The sequence below is a fragment of the Monodelphis domestica genome, chromosome 6 (assembly GCF_027887165.1).
Source record: "Monodelphis domestica isolate mMonDom1 chromosome 6, mMonDom1.pri, whole genome shotgun sequence".
NCBI classification, from domain to species: Eukaryota; Metazoa; Chordata; class Mammalia; order Didelphimorphia; family Didelphidae; genus Monodelphis; species Monodelphis domestica.
In genome coordinates this window covers 42,497,345-42,522,100 of record NC_077232.1, presented here as the reverse complement: position 1 = coordinate 42,522,100, position 24,756 = coordinate 42,497,345, and the positions used below count along the sequence as shown (strand labels likewise).

The following is a 24,756-nucleotide window of genomic DNA, read 5'->3' as shown; positions in this document are numbered from 1 at the left end:
AGATCAAGGGTCTATCCTGGACTCTCTTCTCTCCTCTCCCCTCCCCTCCCCTCCCCTCTCCTCTCCTCTCCTCTCCTCTCCTCTCCTCTCCTCCCTCTATCCATCTTGCTTGGCATTTGGTGATGGAGGAGATCAAGGATCAATACTGGGTTCTCTTCTCTTCTCTTCTCTTCTCTTCTCTCTTCTCTTCTCTTCTCTTCTCTTCTCTTCTCTTCTCTTCTCTTCTCTTCTCTTCTCTTCTCTTCTCTTCTCTTCTCTTCTCTTCTCTTCTCTTCTCTTCTCTTCTCTTCTCTTCTCCCTCTATCCATCTTGCTTGGCATTTGGTGATGGAGGAGATCAAGGATCAAGCCTGGGTTCTCTTCTCTTCTCTTCTCTTCTCTTCTCTTCTCTTCTCTTCTCTTCTCTTCTCTTCTCTAACTATTTTATTTGTTGATCTCAACAGCTCCCATGAGTTCAATTAACATCTCTATGCAGATGATTCCCACATCTATATATCTAATCACTCTCTTGAGCACCATTCCTACATCACCAACTACCTTTTTAATTTCTTGAACCCCATGGTAAAATGAAAGAAGGGTTTGTTTTGGACTTAGGGCCCTGGGTGCAATCTTAGCTCTGCCATTTTATTCTGTGTGACCTTGGGCAAGTCAGTTGGACTAAGTGGTCTAAATGACCACTCAAATCCCTTCCAGTTCTAATTTATAAATCACCCTGAGAAGCAAGTGCTATAGTCATCATTCTCATCTTACAGATGAGGAAATGGAGGCTCAGAGAGATTGGTTAACTTGTTCAAGGTCATCAAAGCTAGGAAATATCTCAGGCAGGACTAGAACCCAGGTCTTCTTCAACTCCATCACACTGTCTATTATACCAATAGTTCTAGGCATTGTATGGAGTGTACACTTGCAGTTATACTTACATTCCTTAGTGTTTTATTATTCTGCTGGCAAAGAATAATACTGTACTTTGAACCCCCCCAAAATTGAGAATCAATCATTGTAGTACATCAAGCAATTTGTCATATTGGGAGAGGGAGGAAAAAATCACTCATTAAACACTTACTATGTGCCAGGCACTCTGCTAAGCACTTTACAAATGCTATCTCATTTAAACCTCCCAACAATCATGGCAGGTAGGTACTGTTTTTATCCTCAGCTTACTATTAAGGAAACTGTAATTATATATACATAAATAATATTTTTTAGGGATATTGTATTGAATCTGAGTGTGTTCAGAGGAAATTTTAGATCATCTAAGTCAATTCCTCAGTTTACAGACAACTGAAGGTCAGGGAGATGAAATAAATTGCCCAAAGATCTGAGTAATAGTCATAATAATAGCTAAATGTTATATAGCACTTTGAGGCTAATTGGTGGTGCAGTGGTTAGAACACCAGGTCTGGAGTCAGGAAGATTCATCTTCCTGAGTTCAAATCAATAATAATTAATAATGAATAAAATTAATAACAATTAATTTCAATAATTCATTTTCAATATGCCTGTATAATTTAAACTATTCCGTAATCAATAGGTGATGGGATCGTATCTAACCAGCCCCTAATCAGTCCAGTTGATGGCATGCAGACCAATTATTGATACAGCTCCAGCACGACTGAGAAATTGGTGAAATACTTGCCATGCTTAGAAAGCTGGGTCTGCGCCATGTAGACTTATTCAAGGATCAATCTTCATCTTTGGCAGAGCTGTACTCTCTCTTAAACTGCTAATAACAGATCGCCTTCCTAACTAGAAAAAGGGACAGTTTACCGCCCTCCCCCTCCGGGGAGCCAGGATGCAGGAAAATTAGTTTTGTTTTAAATAGGCCACGCTGTACCATCAAACTTCCTGGCCGTTTTCAGCATTTTGCAGACTAAGAGAGTCCTGGCTGTCTAATTATTCTGCCTGTGGAGGAAAAGATTAATCAATAGCTTGGTTGAGGTTGGGAGTTTGGAAGGCAGCAGCCCAGAGTTCATTTATCACACCGGTACCGTACAAGATGCTTATTTAATTAATTTTTTTCTGTGATTAAGCATGTTAATACTCCCTTACCTCCCGACAATAAGCACATGGAAGAAATCAGTCTTGCAGGGAGGGCATTAAGAGCTTCCAGCCAGAGGCCAGAAGGAATGGTCAGCAGGGGGCACTCTGGATCAGTCTGCTGGCACTGCCCGGGCCCTAGGGTGAGGGTGCTACAGTCAACATCTCCGAAGGTGTCTGCCTTCAGAATCCTCCAAGTAAGGTCCTCTTAAGCACTTGTAATAAAATTCTCTGAGATCTCCGGCTCTGAAAATCGAAGTGTCAAACTCAGCATCTTTGCCACATTTCAAACGGGGTAATTACCTTCACTCCCAAAGGAAACCTTATTTTATGGAGTCGTGTCCTTTCGAGGTTATCAGCTCCCGAGGGCAGCGATCTTGGCTTTCTTATATGTTTTCTACAACACGAGGGCAATAATAAACATCGAACAATAACAGTTTAATTAAACTGCATCCCTTTGAGCTAAATGTTGACCGGTTGTGATCGCTAACAATATGGGGATCTGTCTGTTCTACCTCAGCTCTGATGGAAAAAGAAAGTCCCAATGGACCAAATAAGACATTTGCTATATTTCTTTTGCTTTCTTGTCAGTTTTTTCTTGGGGGGTCTAGACCTGTCCTGTGGTTTCATCTCTGTACTTCCTACTCCTCCCATCCATCTGGAATTTCACAGGATTACAGATTTAGAACTAGAAGGGACCATGGAGGTCATCTAGTCTAACCCTGCTCTATAGATTGAGTAAACCGAGGACCAGAAATTAAGTGACTTTGGCAAAACCCAGTCTTCCTTTTGTAGATTTATCACTGTCTTCAGTTCCCTCCATTCATCTGGAACTTCATAGGATGATGATAAATTTTAAACTAGAAGGGACCATGGAGGTCATCTAGTCTAACCCTACTCTATAGATTGAGTAAACCGAGGACCAGAAATTAAGTAACTGAGGCAAAACCCAGTCTTCCTTTTGCAGATTTATCACTGTCTTCAGTTCCCTCCATTCATCTGGAACTTCATAGGATGATGATAAATTTAAAAGTAGAAGGGATCATGGAGGTCATCTAGTCTAACCCTACTCTATAGATTGAGTAAACTGAGGAACAGAAATTACATGATTGCCCAAAGTCACACAGGAGGCAAAGCTGGAATTTAAACCCATATCTAGTCTTCCTCCTGTGGTTTTATCACTGTATACAACTCCCTCCATGCACCTTGAATTGCACAGGATTACAGATTTAGAACTCAAAGGAACCATGGAGATCATCTAGTCTAACTCTTCTCTATAGATTGAATAAACTGAGGTCCAGAAATTAAGTAACTGAGGCAAAGCTGGGGTTTAAATCCAAAACCTGTCTTTTTTCCTTGGTTTTGTCACTGTGTATGGCTCTCCCTCCATCTATCTGGAACCTCATGGGATTATGATAGATTTAAAACAAGGAGGAACCACAGAGGTCCTCTAGTCTAACCCCAATCTATAGATTGAGTAAACTGAGGTCCAGAAATTAAGTGACCACCCAAAGTCACGTAAGGAGGCAAAACTGGGGCTTAAACCCAATCCAAGTTTTCTCTTCACTGTACCTTGATGTCTTCGAGTTGCCTTATACATTAGAATGTGAGCTTCTTGGAGTCAAAGATTGTTTCTGCCTTTTTTTCATTCTCCCTGTACCTGGCACATAGTAAGTACTTAAATGTTTATCAGCAATATTGGATGATGATTATCTGTGAAAACTTGGTTACCCTCAGCAATGCACTGATCTGGACAATTCTGAAAGATTTATAGTGGGGAATAAGAGAAAGAACTGGCAGAGTCATCTTTCACATCAATGTATTTATGGTTTTATTTGTGTATTATTATTTATTTGGGGTTTTGATTATGTATGATTCTTACACTAATGACCAATATGGAAGTGTGTTTTGCATGACAATAAAAGTAAAAAAAAAAGTTTGTTTCTTTTGTCTGTGGTCACACAGCTACTATGTATGTGTCAAAGGTGGGATTTGAACCTGGGTCTTTGTGATTCTGAGGTCAGATAGAAACTCTGCAGATGAGGATTTTTCCAACCTAGAAAAATTAAGTGGTCTGTCAGAAGCCACCCAGTTCATTAGTGGCAGAGCTGAGACTCAAATCAGTCTCCCAGTGTCCAGTCCAAGTGCTATTTCCATTTTGCCATGTTCCCTGGTCCACTTTCTCTATGTTGCAAATAGGAATGGCAGAATATCTTTCGTGTGCCCCAATTTCCCTCCCTTCCACGTTTCATACATTTTTAAAGCCCTTATCTTCCATCTTAGAATCAATACAATATATAGGTTCCATGCAAAAGAGCAATAAGGCTAGGCAATGGGAGTTAAATGACTTGTCCACCACCACACAGCTAGAAGTGTCTCAGATCAGCTTGTAACTCTGGAGGATGAGTGTTCCTGACTTCAAGTCTGGCATTCTATCTACTATACCACCTAGCTGCCCTCTAAATGGACTTATCTGTGTATATATTCCTTCTCTATAGAATAAAAATTCCTTCTTCATTGTGTCCCCCATGCCTAGCATGTAGTGTTATTGTTCAGTCTTGTCCAACTCTTCATGACCCCATTTGAGGTTTTCTTGGCAAAGATACTGGAGTAGTTAGCCATTTCCTTCTCCAGCTCATTTTACAGATGAAGAAACTGAGGTAATCAGTGAAGTGACTTTCCCAGCGTCATCCAGCTAGTTTGCCATTTCCTTCTCCAGCTCATTTGACAGGTGAGGAAACTGAGGCAAACAGGAGGAAGTGACTCACCCATATAGTAAGTGAACTCAGGAAGATGCGTCTTTCTGACTCCAGGTCTGGCACTCTATGCATTGTGGCGCCAGGTAGTCACCTCTCCTTGCACACAGAAAGTACTGCTAGTAAATGCCCCGAAATTAAATTGCTCCCCAAAGAAATGATACTGTCTTGGTGGAGGTCTTTGATTTCTATTAAATCTGCAGGGTTTTTACTACACACAACAAATACTTTATTGATATAATCTAAGATAATAAAATAGTTGAACAACTCTGCTTAGATTTACATTTGTATAGAAACAACCTGTGAAATCCTTCGCCTTGAACAGAGGTGTCTACACACAGAGAGTCCCCAGCATTTTTGCTATCTTTAGGGAAGTGCCGTGGTTAAAGGTCCCAATGAACATTCCCATCCTAGTAGTGATTCCCTAGCCAAAGCTTACCGCCTTGGGAAAAAACTGGCCAAGAAAAGGGTCGGTCACTCTCTCTCTCTCTCTCTCTCTCTCTCTCTCTCTCTCTCTCTCTCTCTCTCTCTCTCTCTCTCTCTCTCCCCTCCCCTTCTCTCTCTGTCTCTCTCTGTCTCTCTCTCTCTCTCTCTCTGTCTCTCTCTCCCTCTCTCTCTGTCTCTCCCCCCCCCCCCTTGTCTTCCCCCTGGCTGAAGCACTGAGATCTGAGCAGGGCTGTCAGAAAAGCCCGGGGGAACAAAGAAAACCAACCAATTGCACATTTCTCCTTCCCGAGGGTCAAAGCCAGGACAACTTTTTACAGGGTTAACTCACTATCCGTAGGTCTGGGATCCCATGAGCCCATCTTTACTGCCCCCCACCCAACCTCCCCACACCTCAGCTAATCATGTCAGTTATCACCTTCTGCTAGAAATTCTCCCCAAGATTCAGCAGATTCGTCCCATTGGAATCTCCGTCCCTCGCTCCCCTGCAGCTCGCTCTGATGCTACCCCGCTGGACTGTCCGAGAAGGGCCTCTACGGTTCCATTCCTAAGAAATCACCCCATCCCACCCCCACCCCCGCCCCCAGCCCCTACCTATTGAGACTACTGGTCTGTATCATCAGCAAAGCGCCAACCAGAGACTCCGGCTTCTTGCCTAGATCATCCCGTTGATTTTAGTCCATTCATAGATGTCCTGTTCGCACACTATGTCTGAGTTGATGAGGAGATACCTGTCGCCAACACAAAAGTGCTTCTGACAAGCTGCACATTTGAAACATTCCAGGTGGTACACTTTCTCCTTCACCCTCATGGTCATCTCGTAAGCCCGGATGCGCTTGTCACAGGAAGCACAGAGGCCATCTTGGCCAAAAAGCCTGGAGGAAGGAAGGGAAAGACCCCCAAAAAGTAAGGACCAGGAGTTAAGGAGGCAAAAGAAACCTGAGTATGCTAAAGATGTGGGCACAGGTTAGGACAATCCATAAAGCACATTCAGAAGTTCCCCAAAGGTAGAAGAGCATCGCTGCTCCCTCCTTTTTCTTGGAAAAATGGGGATTGGGGGAAGTTAAGTGGTTCAATGGATTGAGAGTCAGGCCTAGAGGTGGGAGGTCCTAGATTCAAATCTGGCCTCAGACACTTCCTAGTTGTGTGACCCTGGGCAAATCATTTAACCCTGACTGATTGGTCCTTACTATTCTTCTGCCTTGGAAAAAGGAAGAGAGAGAGAGAGAGAGAGAGAGAGAGAGAGAGAGAGAGAGAGAGAGAGAGAGAGAGAGAGAGAGAAGAAAAGAGGGAGAGTAAGAAAGAGAGGAGAGAAGGAGAAAGAGAAAGGGGAAGAGAGAAAGAGAGAAGGGAGAGAGAAAAAAGAGGAGAGAAAAAGAAAGAGAGAAGGAGAGACAGGAGAGAGAAAAAGAGGAGAGAAAGAGAAAGGAAGGAAGGAAAGGAGAAAGAAAGAAAGGAAGGAAGGAAGGGAGGGAGGGAGGAAGAAAGGAAGGAAGGAAGAAAGGAAGGAAGAAAGGAAGGAAGGAAGGAAGGAAGGAAGGAAGGAAGGAAGGAAGGAAGGAAGGAAGGAAGGAAGGAAGGAAGGAAGGAAGGAAAGAAAGAAGGAAGGAAAGAAGGAAGAAAATGGATTTTCTCATCCCAGCAGTGTCATCCTAATCAGAATTGGAGAGTCTAGGAAACTGTTGTGGGAACATCACCATCTCCCCTTGAACACTTATCCTCATATTGCCTTAGACCTCTATCCTATAGGAAAGCATTTACTATTTTAGTTCCTACTAAGATGGCTGTTTGCAGCATTTTCTCCCTGATGGGAATTCTGGAATTTGACTAGTACATTCCTGGGATTTTGCATTTTGGGATCTCTTTCAGGAGGTGAGGGATGGATTCCTGGTTCATACTCAGATGTCAAGAGATTTAATATGGGAATGTAAGAGAGAAATCTTGGTACTGTGGGAAAAGAGGGCAGAATTTAGGAGTGAGGAGATACCTGGTTTGAATCTTGCCTCTGACACTTAAGAGGTATCGTGAGCCTTAATTTCTTTATCTATAAAGTGGGAACAATAAACATTCATAGTACTTATATTATAAGGTTGTTACAGATCAAACAAGGGAATGAGGGAATGTAAATCTTTAGAGCTTTGGAAATAGAAGTATCTCCACCAGCAACTGTTCAATAGTAGTTGCATTTGAAAAGGGAGAAATATCAAACCTCTAGCCTGGAATAGAATTTTAGGTGGGGGGCAGAGTAGTATGGAAAGATGTCTAAGATCATGTTTCACCAGTGGATGACTGGTCCTAGATAATTTCTCCCTCCCTCCCTCCTTCCCTTCTCTCTTAGTATCAATTCTAAGACACAAGAGAGGTAAGGGCTAGGTAACTGGATTTAAATGACTTGCCCAGGATCACACAGCTAGGAAGTGTCTGAGGTCTGATTTGAACTGAGGTCCCCCTGATTCCACGTCTAGCACTCTATCCACTACCTAGATGCACCTCCCTTTCTTTTTAAGTCCTGGCTCATTTCAAAAATCACAAAGAAACCCAATGTAAGGGTCATCTAATTCTGCTGGGTGATAAAAGGAAATTCAACAGAAAACCATTTCCAGTTAATCAGAACTGTTTAGATAGAAGTGTAGGAAAAAATCACCTTTATGAATGTTGTGGAAGAGTTGCTGCATTGGGAGATCTGAGGTTCCACCCTTCCTTGCCAGGAAGTTCCAGTGGAAACATCTCTTTGCAGATTTAAATGAAGCTATACTATCTGCAAGAATCCCTCTCTAGCAGCTGTGAATGTCACTTATTTCAAGCCAGTGGAACAAAATTCCAATTTGGCTTTGTCTCATTTTATACAACAGGAATTAGAGGTGGAAGAAACCTCAGGAATCATCTTAATCCCTCATTTTATAGATGAGAAAACTGAGATACACTGGTTAAACAACCAACAGCCTAAGATTACAAAGACAGGCAGTAAGTAATGCCATGATTTGAACTCAATGCTCCTTTCAACCACCTCCTGATAACCATGCAGTCAAGTCAACTAGCATTTACTAAATGCCTACTATGCGCCAGGTCTTGTTATAAACAAGGAAGAAAGCAAAAACAGTCTCTGCTCTGCAGCAGATGTGCATAAACCAACTTTTAGAAATCTAATCATAATTTCAATTGAACATTTATTTAAATGGCTTCTAGGTCCAAGGTGCCCATTGGCATGTGAGCTCTTGGAGGGCAAGGATTGTCTTTCTTTGTATCTGCAGTTCTTAGCACAATACCTGGCACATGGTCAGCTCCTAATAAATGCCTGTTGATTCTTCTTGACTGGACCCTGTGTAAGGCATGAGTGAGACAAGACAGAAACAGTGCCTGCCTACAAGAAGCTTACACTACCAGATTTAGAGGTCCTGGAATAGTTTGCTCTATGCTATTTGACTGTTCCTCTGCAATGAATCTCTATGTAAAGCAAAGGATGTTTTGGTTAAACAAATAAAATGCTCCCTAGTTTTACATTTTGGCAATCAGGTTTTTCAAAGCATCCCTGACCTATACAATGAGAGGAAAGGAACTGAATGGTCCTGTGGAATTTCTTGCCATGGGACCTGACCTATATTGGTTTTCTAATCAAGGAATCTTGGATTGTGTCCGGAGCTCCATCACTGTCCGGCTGAATGACTTTTAATAAGGCTTCGTTGAGAGGTGCAAATTGCAGGAATAAAATTAGCTCCATCAGCCCTCTGGGCACTCCATTTTGGGAAGGACATGGCTAAGCTAAAAAGTGCCCAGAGGGCATCCGAGGTGGTAAAGGGCCTTGAATTCATGCCATCTGAACTGGGGAGGTTTAGCCTGGATCAAGAAAAGACTCAGGAGTTGGGTGGGGAGGGGAAAAAAAAAAGAAGTCTGGCTATGTTTAAGTATCTGAAGGATTGTCAAATAGAAGAGGGATCAAACTGGTTCCATTTAAGTGAAGAACTGGGAACCAGAGTTGGAGGTTGCAGAGTCATTGCAGGCTTGTTTTCTAGGACAAAAATGAATTCAATGACTTCTAGTGGGGAGCCAATCTTTTAGCAGAGGGCTTCTAATAAATGTTTAATGGCTCGATGTAAAGATTTTCAGTATACTTAGGGGATTCCTTTTTTAGGTATGGGTTGGATGGACCAATGGACCCTTTTGACTCTAAAACATGGTATTTTCTGAAATTCCCACCTCCTTTCCCCTTCTCCTCAAATATATAAAATTGGTTAGTAATCATCTGAATACAAAAGTGATTAAGAGTATCCTAAGTTCCAGGCACTGTATGAATTGATTGTTATAGCTCAATACAAAAACTAAAGTAATGCCTACCCTCAAGGAGCTTATGTTCTATTAAGAGAAAATAATACATATATGAGGGTGGTGACCAGTGAAGGGGGCTTTGGTCAGGGAGTTACAGGAATGGTAAATGGAGTAATTCATTGATGGGTCCTTTCTAGGAATGATAGTGTTGATTTGATCACCCATTTGATTAACCCATGTTTCAGAGTCAAAAGGGTCCATTGGCTCCATCCAACCCATGCCTAAAAAAGGACTCCCCATAAATCCAGAATTGGGAGACCCAAAGAGATATGTGCCTAAGAGGCTATGCATGCAAACATCTAGGGGAATAGCAATGTGGGGAACTAGATGGAGCTAGAAATGGTGAAGTCTTACTCTTTCCTCTCTCTCCTTGTGTGTATGGATGTATATGCACACACATGTATTGGACACACATACATGTATGTAAAAATGAACTTATATTCATGTCTACAAAGATACATACTTATATATACAGTCTATACACCAGTGCAATATATAATTGTGTACATACACATAAATAGATGTATATGTATTTATGCAGTCACATGCATATACATGTATATACACCCACATACACATATATTCTTGTGGACAGGGGGCTAATTGATGACTAGCAATGGAAGAAATTTCCAAAAAGCTAGACAGAGATGGTCAGTTTACATAAACCTGAAAGCATTCTGGAAAAAATAAATAAAACCAAGAGACCCATTGTTACGTAAAGGCTTCATTTTTATGGGCTGGTCCACCCTGGAATTTCCTCTACATATTGATGCTTGATGCTCATTGGGAGTATTAACTGAGTTCTAGGGAAGGAAAGTAACTTAGGGTAAGAGAATCGTAGATCTAGAAGGAACTTCAGAAGGTATCTAGTCCAACCTCTTCATTTTACAGATAAGGAAACTGAATTCTAGGAAAGGAGAATGACTTAGGGTTAGAGGATCATAGATCTAGAAGAAGGTATCTAGTCCAACCTCTTCATTTTATAGATGAGGAAACTGAATTCTAGGAAAGGAGAATGACTTAGGGTTAGAGGATCATAGATCTAGAAGAAGGTATCTAGTCCAACCTCTTCATTTTACAGATGAGGAAACTGAGTTCTAGGAAAGGAGAGTGACTTAGGGTTAGAGGATCATAGATCTAGAAGAAGGTATCTAGTCCAACCTCTTCATTTTATAGATGAGGAAACTGAATTCTAGGAAAGGAGAGTGACTTAGGGTTAGAGGATCATAGATCTAGAAGAAGGTATCTAGTCCAACCTCTTCATTTTACAGATGAGGAAACTGAATTCTAGGAAAGGAGAATGACTTAGGGTTAGAGGATCATAGATCTAGAAGAAGGTATCTAGTCCAACCTCTTCATTTTATAGATGAGGAAACTGAATTCTAGGAAAGGAGAATGACTTAGGGTTAGAGGATCATAGATCTAGAAGAAGGTATCTAGTCCAACCTCTTCATTTTACAGATGAGGAAACTGAGTTCTAGGAAAGGAGAGTGACTTAGGGTTAGAGGATCATAGATCTAGAAGAAGGTATCTAGTCCAACCTCTTCATTTTATAGATGAGGAAACTGAATTCTAGGAAAGGAGAGTGACTTAGGGTTAGAGGATCATAGATCTAGAAGAAGGTATCTAGTCCAACCTCTTCATTTTACAGATGAGGAAACTGAATTCTAGGAAAGGAGAATGACTTAGGGTTAGAGGATCATAGATCTAGAAGAAGGTATCTAGTCCAACCTCTTCATTTTATAGACGAGAAAACTGAGTTCTAGGAAAGGAGAGTGACTTAGGGTTAGAGGATCATAGCTTAAAAGAAACCTCAGAAGGTCTCTAGTCCAAATTCTTCATTTTTACAGATGAGGAAACTGAGGCTTCAGGAAAGGAAGTGATTTAGGTTTATAGATGTGGGAGGGGTCTCAGAGGATATCCAATTCAAGTGAGTTATTTTATAGATGGGGAAACTGAGGCCCAGAGAGACAGTGACTAGGCCAAGGTCAAGGTGGATTGAACCCAGGTCCTCTGACTCCAGGGTCAGGACTCATTCCAATGTACCAGATTGCCTCCATTCTTCTGACTAATGCTGCAGACTGGCACTGTTTCAGGGACATCATTCTGCTAAGGTTTTTAACTTTTTTATGCGTCCTGGATTCCTTTGCCACTGTGGAGAAGTCTACAGACCCTTTATCAGAATGAGGATTTTGGGGGTTTTTTTGTTTTGTTTTTTAATTCAAAATGGAAGGAAATGCTAAGTTTGAATTAACAGTGTGTGAAAATAAGCTATCATTTTTTTTCCTGTCCAAGTCCATGAATCCTATGAAATCTATCCAGGCTTAGAAGGTTTATCCTAAAGCAAGGCTGGCTGAGGCTATTCTCAAGTGATCATTTTGTCATTTTCTATACGTTAACCAAACCCACTGCTGGGCCCATAAAGCAAAACCCAAACTCAATGGTCTATGGCTCTATCACCATCTCAGAAGGAAAATTAAATAGTTTCTCTTCCCTCTGTCAGGCAACGGCTCTGTGAAAGCACTCAGTTGCTCATTTTAATGATGATAATTTAAATATTAAACGATAGCTAGAAGAGCCTGCACTAACACATAGTTAATTAACATGTTACCTGGAAAAATAGTAAGGGGGGATTATTTCATGTCACTGAGACATGAGTTAATTAACTTCGTGATCTTGTAGCTTATTTTTCCTCTCATTTTTCAAAATGGAAAATAAGAAACCTTGTAACATAAAAAGCACTGGGTTAATTTTAGAGAATTATATAAAATTATAGAAGCAGGGGTAGGAGCCAGGGAAGTGGGCTTTATGACTTTTCTCTCTCTAGGAATCACAGAATATTCAGATGGCTGAACAGAAATGGATTTAAGGATCCTAGTGGGAATGATTTCCATTTTTACTTCTTTCAATGACCTGGCAAATTGGCTATAGGATATTTAGGATCTCTCCTCCCCTAGTAGAAAGTAAACTCTTCCAGGGTTGGGGCTATTTTCCCTTTTATCTTTAAAAGAACCACAAAAGTACTCTGCTTATTCATAGTAGGGGCTTAATAAATGATTATTGGTGAATATGGAAAAGCATGGGAAGACTTAGATGAATTGATGCAAGGTGAAATAAGCAGAACCAGGAAAATAAAACAATAATAATAATAACAGCATTTATACAGAGCTTTAAGATTTACCAAGCACTTTGTGTATGTTTTCTCAATTGATTCTCACAATAACCCTGTGAAGTGGGTGCTATTATCATCCCCAAATTACAGAGGAGAAAACTGAGACTGAGAGATGTTCATCAACTTGTCCATCATCTTATTGACAACAAATCTGATGCTCTATTCATGGCATCACCTAGGTGAAAAGAATCAAGGGTTCTTAACTTGGTGTCCTTGGACCCCAGTGGGTTTATGATGACATTTAAAGGGGTCTGTGAATCTGAATGGGGGAAAATTGCATTTTTTCAGTAGCCTTTGATTTCCTTTGTAACCTTTGAAAAATGTTTATATATTAAAAACTCTGTTTCTGAGAAGAGATTCAAAGAGTGCCAAAGGAAGTGAGAAGAGGGGATGGAAAGAGGGTTTGGGGATCTTGTTTATTCATGACACAAAAAGATCAAGAACCCCTGACTTTCACAATGTCAATGGAAAGAATAAAAGCAAAACGAATAGAAACTGAATGTAGGGGAATTACTGTGACTAAGCTCAGCCCCAAAGATGAGATATGAGAAGGCACCTCCCCCTTCCCAACCCTCCCCAACTCCCCAGCCCCAAGCCTTCTGGGCAGAAGGGAGGACTATGATTGTAGAACATTGCAGATAATATCAGGCTTTTTTCATCTATTGGTTAATTTTACCCAAATGGCTTTTCCCCCTCTTCTTTTTAATTCTTTCTTATAAGAGATGATCCTTTGGGACGGGAAGAAGATAGGGATATCCTGGGAAATATGGGATGGCCCTAAAGTCTTAATGCCTTTTAAAAGCTATTTAAAAACTTAGAAATGGCACTACAACTTTTGAAAAATCTTGGATCGCTTTGTATTCCTGTTAAGTAACTGACCCCCAAATCCACCAGGACTTCATCAGGGAACTGAAAAGAATTGATATGATCTAGTATTTTCTGGATGAAAAATAAGCGATTTCCCCCATTGAACTTATTCTGACTTTCTAAATGGAAGCTACTTTGAGAGAGCACTTGCGAGGAACAGCTGCTTTAACATGGGGGCCTCCCTACTATTGTCTTCTCATGGATTCTCTGCCCCAGGGAGATAGCAATATCAACACACAGCCAGATGTGTGGCTGAGGGAGGATACTGAGCCACCTCTGGACAAGCTCATAAGCCATTAACCTGGGAATCCCTAGCAAGATACGCTTCTTGTCGGACAATGGCAAACACTGTTGGAGAAATGTGTGGACGCCTCTATGGCCCAAAGCAGGGGGAGACATACTTCTTTGGGCCATATGTGGTCCCAGACCACGTGAGATCCAGTCCCAGTTGAGGTGATGTAGACTTAGTCCTTTCACCTTCGTTATTTTTGTTTCTAGATTCATAAAATAAGGAGGGTTTCTAGATTCATAATATAAGGAGGGGGTAGCAAGGAGACTGGGTTTGGAGGCAGATGGCCCCGGGTGCAAATCCTTCCTCTGTTATATGTTACCCTTTGTGATCTTGGACAGGTTGTTGCCATCTCACTGGGTTTCAGTTTCAGTTCAAAATGAGGAAGTCCGATTAGATGATCTCTAAGGTGCCCTCCAGTAAGAGAAGGGCTTCTTAATCTTTCTTGGGGGAGGTGATCCTGAGTCCCTAATTTCCCTTCTTGGAACATATTTTTTAAAACCCTTGCTTCCTGTCCTTGTAAGAACTCTAAGACAGAAGGGCAAGGGATAGGAAAATGGGGTTAAGTGACTTGCTCAGGGTCACATAGCTAGGAAGTATCTGAAACCAGATTTGAACCCATATCCTCTCCATTCCAGGCCTGGCACTCTACAAACTATTTTTTTTAAAAAGAGAAAATAAATACAAAATAAAAGCCTAACCCTAGTACTAAAATGCAAATCATTACAAAAGAAATATGAATAGTGAAAGCAAAGATGTAATGTTATTGTTGTTGGTTTTTTTATCCAAATTCATTGATTCTAAGATGGAAGGTAAAGGTTTAAACCAAATCCATACTAAGTATCAATTCCATGGCAGAAAAGGGCAAGGGTTAGGTAATGGGGGTTAAGTGACTTGCCCAGGGTCACACAGCTAGGAAGTATCTGAGGCTAGATTTGAACCCAGGACTTCTCATTTCCAGACCTGACTCTTTATCCACTGAGTCTATCTACCTTTTCTATCTACCTTTCTTGTGTGATATCCTCCTGAGGGTCAGATGGAAGAAATACGTATAGTAATATCAGCTTTGTGACATCAACATACCACCCTGACTCAAAGCATTTTTAAACACTCCTCTGGATTGTGACCTTTGGAGATTGAACCATGCAAATGGAATTTTATCATTAGCACAGAAAAGAATATGCGTGATTAGATGTCAGAAAAATGTACCAGGAGACACGGGTTCAAGGAAGCCCCTTGATGCCTGCAGAGGGAGTCCAAGGAGAAGGAGGAAGAAGAAATGGCACCCAGTCCATAGAACCCTACTTACCTGAGATAGTCTCTCCTGCAGAGCTTTCGACCCAGCTTGTAGTACAAGCGACGACCCACTTCCCCCAGGCGGCACCCACAAAGGTCACAGCTGAGGCAGTCCTCATGCCAGTACTGGTCGATGGCCTTCAAGAAGTACCGGTCCCCTATGTTTTGCTGGCAGCCACCACATGTCAGCAGGGATGGTGGGATTTGCAGCACCTCGTCCACTGGTTCCCTAGGAAGGACAAGGGTGATTTGTGAACGGAGTGGCTTCCTCTGCCTTTCTGAAAGCATCCAGAGGCTCATTGGCCCTCCTGGCCAGGGAAACGTTTCCTGGATGAGCATTATTCCTCCCAGAAACACATCATGGGGACCTCAGAGTCTTTTTCAGTTGAGTCTAATGGGAATGGATGGGGAGATCTGGTAGCATCCAGCTACACTGGATGGATGAAACCACTGATGAGATACATTTAACTGTTGAGAATTAAGAATGTTCAAGAGAAAAAGTTGGGAAATCTATTCCTTGGTAAAGAGATGAGGGAGGGAGAGCTGATAGCTTCAGTTTGTTTTGTTTTGTTTGGGGGTGGGTGGGAAGAGTTACACATTAAACCAAGAGCAATCCAGGGAAAGTAGGGAAAGTGGCCAAATGGCATCTTTGACAACATGGGTGGCACTCAAATGTTACCTACCACTTGCACTTCCATACTTTTTTTTCCAGCTCCTTTCTCCATTTCTCTTCCCCTCTCCTCCTTCCCTCTCACTTTCTTTACCTTCACCTTATCTCCTACCTTGTTTATGTTCTAGGTCTACAAGGGTCATCTGTGGGTCCTGTTTGGTACAAATGGACAGCACTCGACTCCTATGATCATAGATTTAGGGGTGGAAAGGGCCTTAGAGATCATTCAAGCCCAAGATTCTCATTTTACAGATGAGGAAACTGAGACCCCAAGAGATTAAGCAACTTGTCACACAGGTAGTTAGTGTCAAAGGAGGGATTTGAATTCAGGTCCTCTAACTCCAAATCCAACACTCTACATCATGCAAGTTACTCTTTCTCAGTTAGTTCATATATGATAAACTACATACATTTTGTATCCCAAGTCACCAAAGACAAATGATAAAGTCCATTTTGTTGTCGTTTTTATTTGGATCCCCAGAAACCTTGGACTATGTCGTGCCAGGAAAGAGGGCTTAATAAATGTCAAATTGAAGACTATCAACCCATCAAGAAATATTTATTGGGGCAGCTGGGAGACTCAGTGGATAGAGTGCCAAGCTTGGAATTTTGAGGACCTGGGTTCAAATATGGCCTCAGATACTTCCTAGCTGTGTGACCCTGGGGAAGTTACTAAATCCCAGTTACCTAGCCCTTACTTTTCCTGCCTTGGAACCAATACTCAGTATGCATTCTAAGACAGAAGGTAAGGGTTCTCTCCTTCCAAAAAAAAGAGCTATTTATTAAGGGTTTATTATGTGCCAGACACCATGGAAGTACCTTCTGAAACAAAGGTGATCTATTCGATGAAAAAAAAGAGTGGAAGATTCCTAGCGCCATGCTGGACACGGAATAGGTGTGCTCTATGTCATTTGTTGACATGACCTCATTACAGATGTTCTCCCCCCAGCTAATGGATGTTCTTTGGACCCTCTCTGGAGCCCAAATCACATTTTTAAGAAACCTATTAAGCTTTTCAAATAGGCTCAGTTTGTAACTGCCCAATTCCCCAAGCGAATTCTCCTCCACTTACTTAAGGAGGCTAATCTCAGTCTCCCAATTTTGTGGCCCAACCATTCTGTGTCCCAATTTGTACAACCAGAAAAATGCATTTAGGGGGATGTGTGTGACTGTCCCATGAAAGGAGCCACCCAGTATCCAATTGAAGGTATGTCTCCATTAAACAGCTCTATACAGCAGAGATTTTCAGAACACATTAAGATCTCAAACCTGACAGTCAAAAAACACAGTAGCTCTTAAGTGTTTTAAGAAGTCACAGCAGCCAGCCCAACACTGCTGTTTTTCTTTGTTTTTACAGAGGTGAATGACAGTATTCAGCATGAGGGGTTTTACTTCCCTTTTCCTGAAAAGTTATTCATATTCCAGAAGTTTTTATCCAGATGTTTCCATTACTTAGCACAATGACTGGCAATAGTGGGTGCTTAAATGTTTCTTAGTTGCTTGATTTTCCCTGACATCAATACAGAATTCTCTTTTGCCTCTTCCTTTTGGGGGCTTCTGAAATTCTTGTGGCTCCTTTTTAACCTGATTCTCTGAATGACTGGGGATGACACTGCCACCCAGTCAACTATGAAAGAGAAGAATTCATGCTCAGCTGATGCCAACTGAGTGGAATTAAAATGGAATTACCTTTAGATTGCTTACAGAGATGCAGTAGAGTCCAGAGGATGGAAGAATAGACAGGAGATCTCATGGTTATTATGCCATATCTTAAATGCCAACCTCTTCAGCAATCCAACTACCCAGAATGGTAAAAATGGGCAAATGCATTAATAGCGTTTTTTTAACCCTTAGTTTTCATGTTAGAATTAATAATGCATATGTGTACCAAGGCAGAAGAGCAGGAAAGGGCCAGGCAATGGAGGGTTAAGTGACTTGCCCAGAGGCACATAGTTGGGAAGTGTCTGAGGATTTGAACTCAGAATCTTCTATCTCTAGGCCTGGCTCTCAGTCCACTGAGCCATTTAGCTGCCTCCCTTTCCCAGACATATTAATAGTTAAGGAAAGATGGGGAGAAAAGGGGAGGGAAGGGAAGGGTAGGTAATAATTTGACATAAAAATTCTATTTATTAAATGCCTACTAAGTCCAAAGCATCTTGGCTTAATGGATAGAATCAAGAAGACTCTGGTTCAAGTCAAGCCTCTGATGGTCTCTGACATAAACATACTGGTTGTACAACCCTGGACAAGTAATTTAACTTTTAAGTACCCCCAGCCAAATTTCTAGGACTATAAGTTATGAAGTGTTCCTTTGCACTGAGAAAGAGTTTCATTACTAGAAGTTCTTTATGACAGTGAAATTCTAAGTCTGACAAGAAAAGGGGAAAGGCACAGCTATGTGAGACAGTGTATAGAGTGCTAAGTATGAGGTTGGGAGGACTTGGCTTTCAATCTGGCTTCAGACACATCCTAGCTGTATGACCCTGGGCAAGTCACCTAACCCTGTCTGTCTAGCCCTCACTCTTCTATCTTAAGAGTTGTTATTAGGACAGAAAGAAAGGGAGAAAAAGGAAGGAAGGAAGGAAGGAAGGAAGGAAGGAAGGAAGGAAGGAAGGAAGGAAGGAAGGAAGGAAGGAAGGAAGGAAGGAAGGAAGGAAGTTAAAGAAGGAAGGAAGGAAGGGAGGGAGGGAGGGAGGGAGGGAGGAAGGAAGGAAGGAAGGAAGGAAGGAAGGAAGGAAGGAGAAAGGAAAGAAAGAAAGAAAGAAAGAAAGAAAGAAAGAAAGAAAGAAAGAAAGAAAGAAAGAAAGAAAGAACTAAGACACTATACATTGTGAATTGAGGATACTGAATAGAAGAGAAAAACTGGCCCTGTCTTCTAGAAGCTTACTTCTAATTAATCATCTGTCTCTGCTGGAGAAAAAGAAAGCTTTTATCTATCTGCAGCATGGGGAAGTTGACACAAACAACCCAATCTCCTGTAAGTATGGAGTTAAATATCTCATAAGAAAGCCATCTACATTTTCAAATGTTAAGCAAAAGCAAGTTTTCAGATGGTCTGAGATAAGATAGCCTCGGACAGGATGAGATATTATCGCCATCTATCTCACAGAGTTCTTACTGTAATTGGTGTTCTAATAGCTCATTATCCACAGGCAGAATTCTCTTTAGTGAGAATTCCAAGGCAATGACTAAGTGGGAGCACCCCCAAATGAATATTTTAAATGCTCCCAGAGTGTTTTCAGGCTTCTCCACAGCAAGTGGCCAATTATAGCTGCTGGCCCCTTTTCTAACTCAAAAACCCAGCCTGGATTCCTAGGATAATTTCTTGAAATTTTGTTTGTTTTTTAAAAAATTCCAATGGCCAAATTATTTGTTGACTGACCATTCCACCACTGGCTTGGACTGAAATGCCTTTCTGAGGGAGGAAAAATGACTCAGAGAATGAAAATCAACATTTATGGGATAGCAAAGGTGTCAGGCTTTCAATCTTTGTCTAGAGTACAAAGATGCCAAAGAACAAATACCTAATATTTCCCCTTGAGGAAACCCATCCTCCCAATTTATTGGCTAATCAAAGGACCAGTGAATGAAGGGCTTGCTGACCTCAGTGGCATTAGGTATCCACTGACAAGCCCACACTGTTTTGGCTTGCTGGATTTCCTAGTGTTTTCTTGCATATAGTAGAGACTTAATACATGTTTGTTGAATTGACCATGGCAGAAAAACAAACAACCAACCTTAGGGTATTTTTGTGCCAAGATATACTTTGAGATTTTCACAAGAATCAACAAGCCCATATAGCATGCACCAAGTTGACATAATCTCTATTTCTAAGTACAGATTCCCCCCCCCCCCCAATCCCTACCCACCCCTCCAGGGGAATTTATTTGAAGAAACTGACCACAAACCTGTCTGCTTTGGAATAGATCTTGACCTTCAAAACTGCTTTATGGTTTTTATACTCCTATTCTATTAGGGTTCTATTAGGAACCCTTCCAGTGTTTTATGAGACTAGCAATGGGGCTTTTATATTCTCTATGGTAGGGCAAGGCCCAGGTAAACAAACAGTATGGATGAAAACAGAGGGGGGAAATACTTCAGAGGCAGAAAAGCCCAATTCTTCAAACAGCACCGAGAAATGAAAAAGGAAAACAAAAGCCTTCAGAAAGCACAAACGATCCCTCCTTAACTAACCCTTTCTGTGATGAGTAAGGAATTCTCTCGACGGATTAGCCAATGTGGGCTTTAAGGGGGGGGGGGGGGGGGGGAAGTCTCCAAACCGGGCAGCTAATAGATCTTAAAATTAGTTTAGGGGGAAAAGGGTGCCCCACCCCCCACCCCAGATAACCTCTTAGTGCTTTCTTTTTCTCCTCCACTCCAAAACAAAACAAAACACTAGCCCAACGTCTAAAGCAGGATCTTTGGAGACACCCATCCACGGCCTCTCAAAGCTGTAGACCTGAGAGATCGCCTCTTAGCCGCTAGCTGTCTAGAGAGCCCTGAAGGGCCCAGAGAGATTTCTAAGCCCATTCATTCCTCTCCGAGTGGGAAGCTCCGCGAGTCCCCTTCCTCTGCGGCAAGGGGAAGAGAAAACAAGCTCCGAGACCCGTTCGCAATTACCCAATTTTACGGGAGAAATGGGCAAACCAGGAAAGATGCCGGGAGAAAGAACGAGAGGCGGGAGTTGTTCTTCCACTCCTGGTGCCGTCTTGTCCTCCTCCCTCCACCTGCACGCCCAAGTCTGGCTGAGCTCAGCTCAAAGTTTGCCCGGCACTCCTCGCTCCAGGAAGTTAAGCATGGGTCCGCTCTTGACCTTCGGCTAGGTTCGGGCTGAGCCTAGCGTATGGCAGGGGAGCCCTGGCCAGAACCTCTGTTTGGGCTTCTCTCTCCACTCCCTCTCTCCCATCCCTGCGAAGGGCATCTAAGCATTCTGCAAGGGGTTCCCACTCTCCCAGGGGCAGAGGCATTCCAGCTTCTGAGACCCCCCAGTCCTCCAAGCCCTAGAGGGTCCCCCGAGCGGGGGAGGGGAGGAACAGCCCTGCGAGAAGGGGGAAGTCAAGTGCGTGGGGGCACGCGGCGGGCGATCTCCTGAAGCCCCCCGGAGGATCAAACCCGTCGGTGTCTCCCCATAGCCTCGGGGCACTAGAGGTCCTGGGCACAGTGCCTGCCTCCCTCACTCCACCGTGCCCGGGCCCCCTGCCTCCCGGCCCACTCGGAGGCTGGAGGATGGAGCGGCCACTTACTCGGACGGGTCCAGGCTCTTCCTCTCGATGGCCGAGGACATTGGAGAAGGGGGTGGCGCACTGCTGGGGATGGGGGTAGGTGCTTCTTTGTCGCGCAGAGCTGGGCGGGCGGCTCGGTACCCCCTCGGGTCCTGGTCCTGGTCCTCCTCCTTCTGCTGCCCCTCCTCGGGCAGCGCTGCCGCCGCTGCTGCTCACCGGCTGACTCTCCCCTCCGCCCTCAATGACATTCACGGGCTCCCTTGCAGCGCGGGGGAGAGGGGGGAGCGGGGACGAATCCCCCAGGGTGGGGGACGTCAGGCGGGGTGCCGGCCAGGGGGTGAATGGGACCGCACGGGATGGGATGGGGTGGGGTGGGGGGGCTCGCCTGTCTGCCTGCCCGCCTGCCTGCTGGGCTCCACTCAGCTCTGGCTCCGGGACTTAACCCTCCATCCCGGGGAGCCTCGCCTGCGCTTCTCCCTCCCGGCTCCGGCTGCTGCTGCTGAGGCTGCTTCTGCTTCTGCTACTGCTACTGCTGCTGCTGCTGCTGCTGCTGCTACCTCGCTTGGCTCGGGCTCCCTCCTGCCTCTGCTGCGGCTCCCGCTCCGGCTTTTTCTCTGACTCCTGCCCCTGTACCCGCTGCGAACCTGTGCCCGGGAGTCCCCGCACACCTTGGGCTCTGGCTTTCCGAGCGCGCGTGTGTGATGGGGCGGGCAGGAGGGAGGGAGGGGAGATGAGAAGGAGGAGGAGGGAGGGAGAGGGAGGGGGCGGGTCAGAGGGGGGTGTGCGTGTCTCTCCCCCCCTTCTCTCTGAAATGTCTATTTTTTGCTCAGCCTCCCTCTGTCTCTGGTTTCATTTCCTTTTTCCTGATCACGATTCAAATACAATAGAAGGAAATCACATTTAAAGAGACAGCTGCCCGTTTTATTTCTTTTCTTTTCCTTTTTCCCTTTAAAAAAAAAAACTGGGCTCCTGGGGGATTAGCAATACAAACAGCAGTCGCACCATGACTGACTTGGCTTCTTAAAGGGGCCAGGGCTGGGGGGCTGGTTGGGCGCTGTATTGCTCTCCCCTCCAGGGACAGAGATGGCTTGAACCACCTCAAAATTATCCTTTGGAAATCGTCTTCATGTACCCCTCTTCACGTCCCTTTTTCTTTACTAATGCCAAAAGTTAACAGGTTTGCTCTAGGGAAGAAAAGATTAAATAATGTGCAAAAGTAGGACCACTTTGGTGATCTCAGGTTTAGAGTTGGGAGGAATCTCAGGGTTCATCGAAGTCAAATCTCTTCATTTTACAGATGGGGACACCAAGAGATGAAGAGAATTGCTTAGAGTCACAAATTAAGTAATAAGGATTACTTAAAAGCAGAGTCCCAAAGCAGAGTCTCTGATCCCAAATCCACCCTGGCAAATCAACCAAAGCTGTGTGAGATACAATGGAAAGAGCCCAGGCTGTGTAATCAGAAGATTTTGCAGGGACCACAAATGAGCTTGAGTGAGGAGATAGAAGAGAGAGTGACACATTAGATCCTAATTTGGAGAGGCAGAGGTATCAAAATAGTCCCAAATTTGAAATAGATTAAAATATAATTGGTAAAAAGTTAACCAAAAAATACAATGCAACATAGATAATGTTAATTTGTGGTTTTCTAAGTCAACAAGTAGCCTTCAAAGATCCATTTCTATTTGAGTGTGACACCAGTGGATAGGGTACCAGACTGACCAAATTCCGTCTTTGATGCTTTCTTTTTAAAAATTAATTAATTAATTAAGAATATTTTCCCATGGTTACATGCTTCATATACTTTCCCTCCCTTCATCTCTCCCTCTTCCCGTAGGCAATGAGTAATTCAACTAGGTTTTACATGTATAGTGAAATAGTGATGAAGACCTATTTTCATATTATTATTTGCAGTAGAGGGATCATTTAGAGTCTACATCCCCAATCATATTTGATGCTTTCTAATTGTGTTACCTTGGGAAAGTCTCTTAACTTCCCTGGGCTCCACTTTTCCTCCTCTGTAAAATGAATTTGGCTTGGATTTTAGTTCAAGATTTATGGCCTCTGTTTTGTAAAATACCAGAGCTTCCTAAGTAGCCTCTGCATCTAATCTTTTCCCTCTCCAAACTGTCTTCCATTATAATCTTTCTAAAGCACAAGTGAGATTATGTTACTCTTCCCCTCAAGAACCCTAAATGGTTCCCAGTTACCACAAGCAGTTGACACCTTGGTTACAGCTAGGTATTGAAGTTTATAACACATTATTTCCCTTCACGGATTGTACATTTCAGTCAACTCACTGGCGCCCAAATTTGGCACTCCTCTAGTTTTCTAGTGCCCTTTCCCCCAAAGTCTTTGATTCAATTTTGCATATATTTATGTATATGTGAAATGGATAAAGAACTTTCTCAAAATTAGGAAGGCTGAGAGCTAGGGCAGCTTCTGACACCTAAAGGCTGTATGAGCTTGGGCAAATGATTTAAACACTTAGTGCTCTATTACTGAGTTTCTTTACCTAGTAACTGCCTATATCAATGAAATCAGCGGGTTGGTTGGTTTCTATGCACATATACATACATTTGTATTTCTCTCTCTCTCTCTCTCTCTCTCTCTCTCTCTCTCTCTCTCTCTCTCTCTCTCTCTCTCTCTCTCTCTCTCTCATTTCTCCCAATTTAGAATGTAAACTCCTAGTGGGCAAGTACTGTTTCACTTTTGCTTTGTATGCCCTAGTGCTTAGCTCAGTGACTGGAATATAGCAAATGCTAAGCATTTAATAATAGAAGTTCATTCATTCATTCATTCCTGCTTTTGCACTGACTGTTTCTCACGTCATAAATATTTTCCCTCTTCACTTCCGCCTCCTAGAATCTCTGCCACCTCTTGTGAGAAGCCTTTCTGTTCTTGTTCAGCTATTTTTCACTTATGCCGGACTTATCATGACCCTATTTGGGGTTTTCTTGTCAAAGATACTTGAGTGGTTTGCCATTCCCTTCTACAACTCATTTTACAGATGAAGAAACAGAGGCAGCCAACACACAGTTGGTAAGTGTCTGGGACCGGATTTGAACTCAGGGAGATGAGTCTTCCCAGGCAGGTCTATTCCTATCTATCTAGTCTCTTCTGTTTGAAAATACTTGACTCAAACTGAGTCTAGTGGTTAAACCTGTTCGCTTATAAATAGTCAGTAAATATACCACCCAGAATTAATGATAAGTAATAACAGGAAGGTTCTTTTGTGCCCCCACCCCAACCCCCGGGGTGTCCGGAAGAAGCCAAATGAGATGTTTTGATTATCCGACTACTTTACATTCAACTCCAAAGGTAGAAATAGAAAGGGCAGGGCAGGGGGATTTACAGAGATTCTTTTCTTTAGAGCATTCATATTTATCAAGCCCTTTGTTTCCACAGATCTGAAATGACCTTAAAAACAGCCTCATTAAAAAGCATTTAGAAAAAATTTTAAAGCATTTATTAAAGACACGAGGCAGTAGGGCTTAGTAAAGAGCAAAGGACTTGGTGTCACTTGTCCTGGAGTAGAATGAGGGCTCTGCTATTCACTAATCACATGATCTTGGACAGCTAGCTCCTCATCCCAACATCTCAGTTTCCTCAATCGTAAAATGGAGTAGATATTCTTTATAGCTCCTTTCAACCCTGAATTCATGCTTTCTCTCATGGGAG

General features: G+C 42.8%; 1 protein-coding gene across 1 annotated transcript; it reads right to left on the bottom strand.

The window, feature by feature from the left end:
* Nucleotides 1–4,960: 4,960 nt before the first annotated feature.
* Nucleotides 4,961–21,901, bottom strand: LMO2 (LIM domain only 2). Its single transcript, XM_056801965.1, has 3 exons — nt 21,097–21,901; nt 15,197–15,412; nt 4,961–6,111 (listed from the first exon to the last, which is right to left on the bottom strand). The coding sequence occupies exons 1-3, from the start codon at nt 21,135–21,137 to the stop codon at nt 5,892–5,894; spliced, it is 477 nt and encodes a 158-aa protein (XP_056657943.1). The 5' UTR covers nt 21,138–21,901; the 3' UTR covers nt 4,961–5,891.
* Nucleotides 21,902–24,756: the final 2,855 nt, after the last annotated feature.

What these genes read in the sequence shown, in the direction of transcription:
- LMO2 (XM_056801965.1), bottom strand. Translation starts at nt 21,137, where the DNA reads ATGTCCTCGGCCATCGAGAGGAAGAGCCTGGACCCGTCCGA. An exon ending in AAGAGCCTGGACCCGTCCGA is followed by an intron (nt 15,413 to 21,096) that starts GTAAGTGGCCGC and finishes TGTCCTTCCTAG; the next exon opens with GGAACCAGTGGACGAGGTGC. An exon ending in TGCAGGAGAGACTATCTCAG is followed by an intron (nt 6,112 to 15,196) that starts GTAAGTAGGGTT and finishes TCCTTCCTCCAG; the next exon opens with GCTTTTTGGCCAAGATGGCC.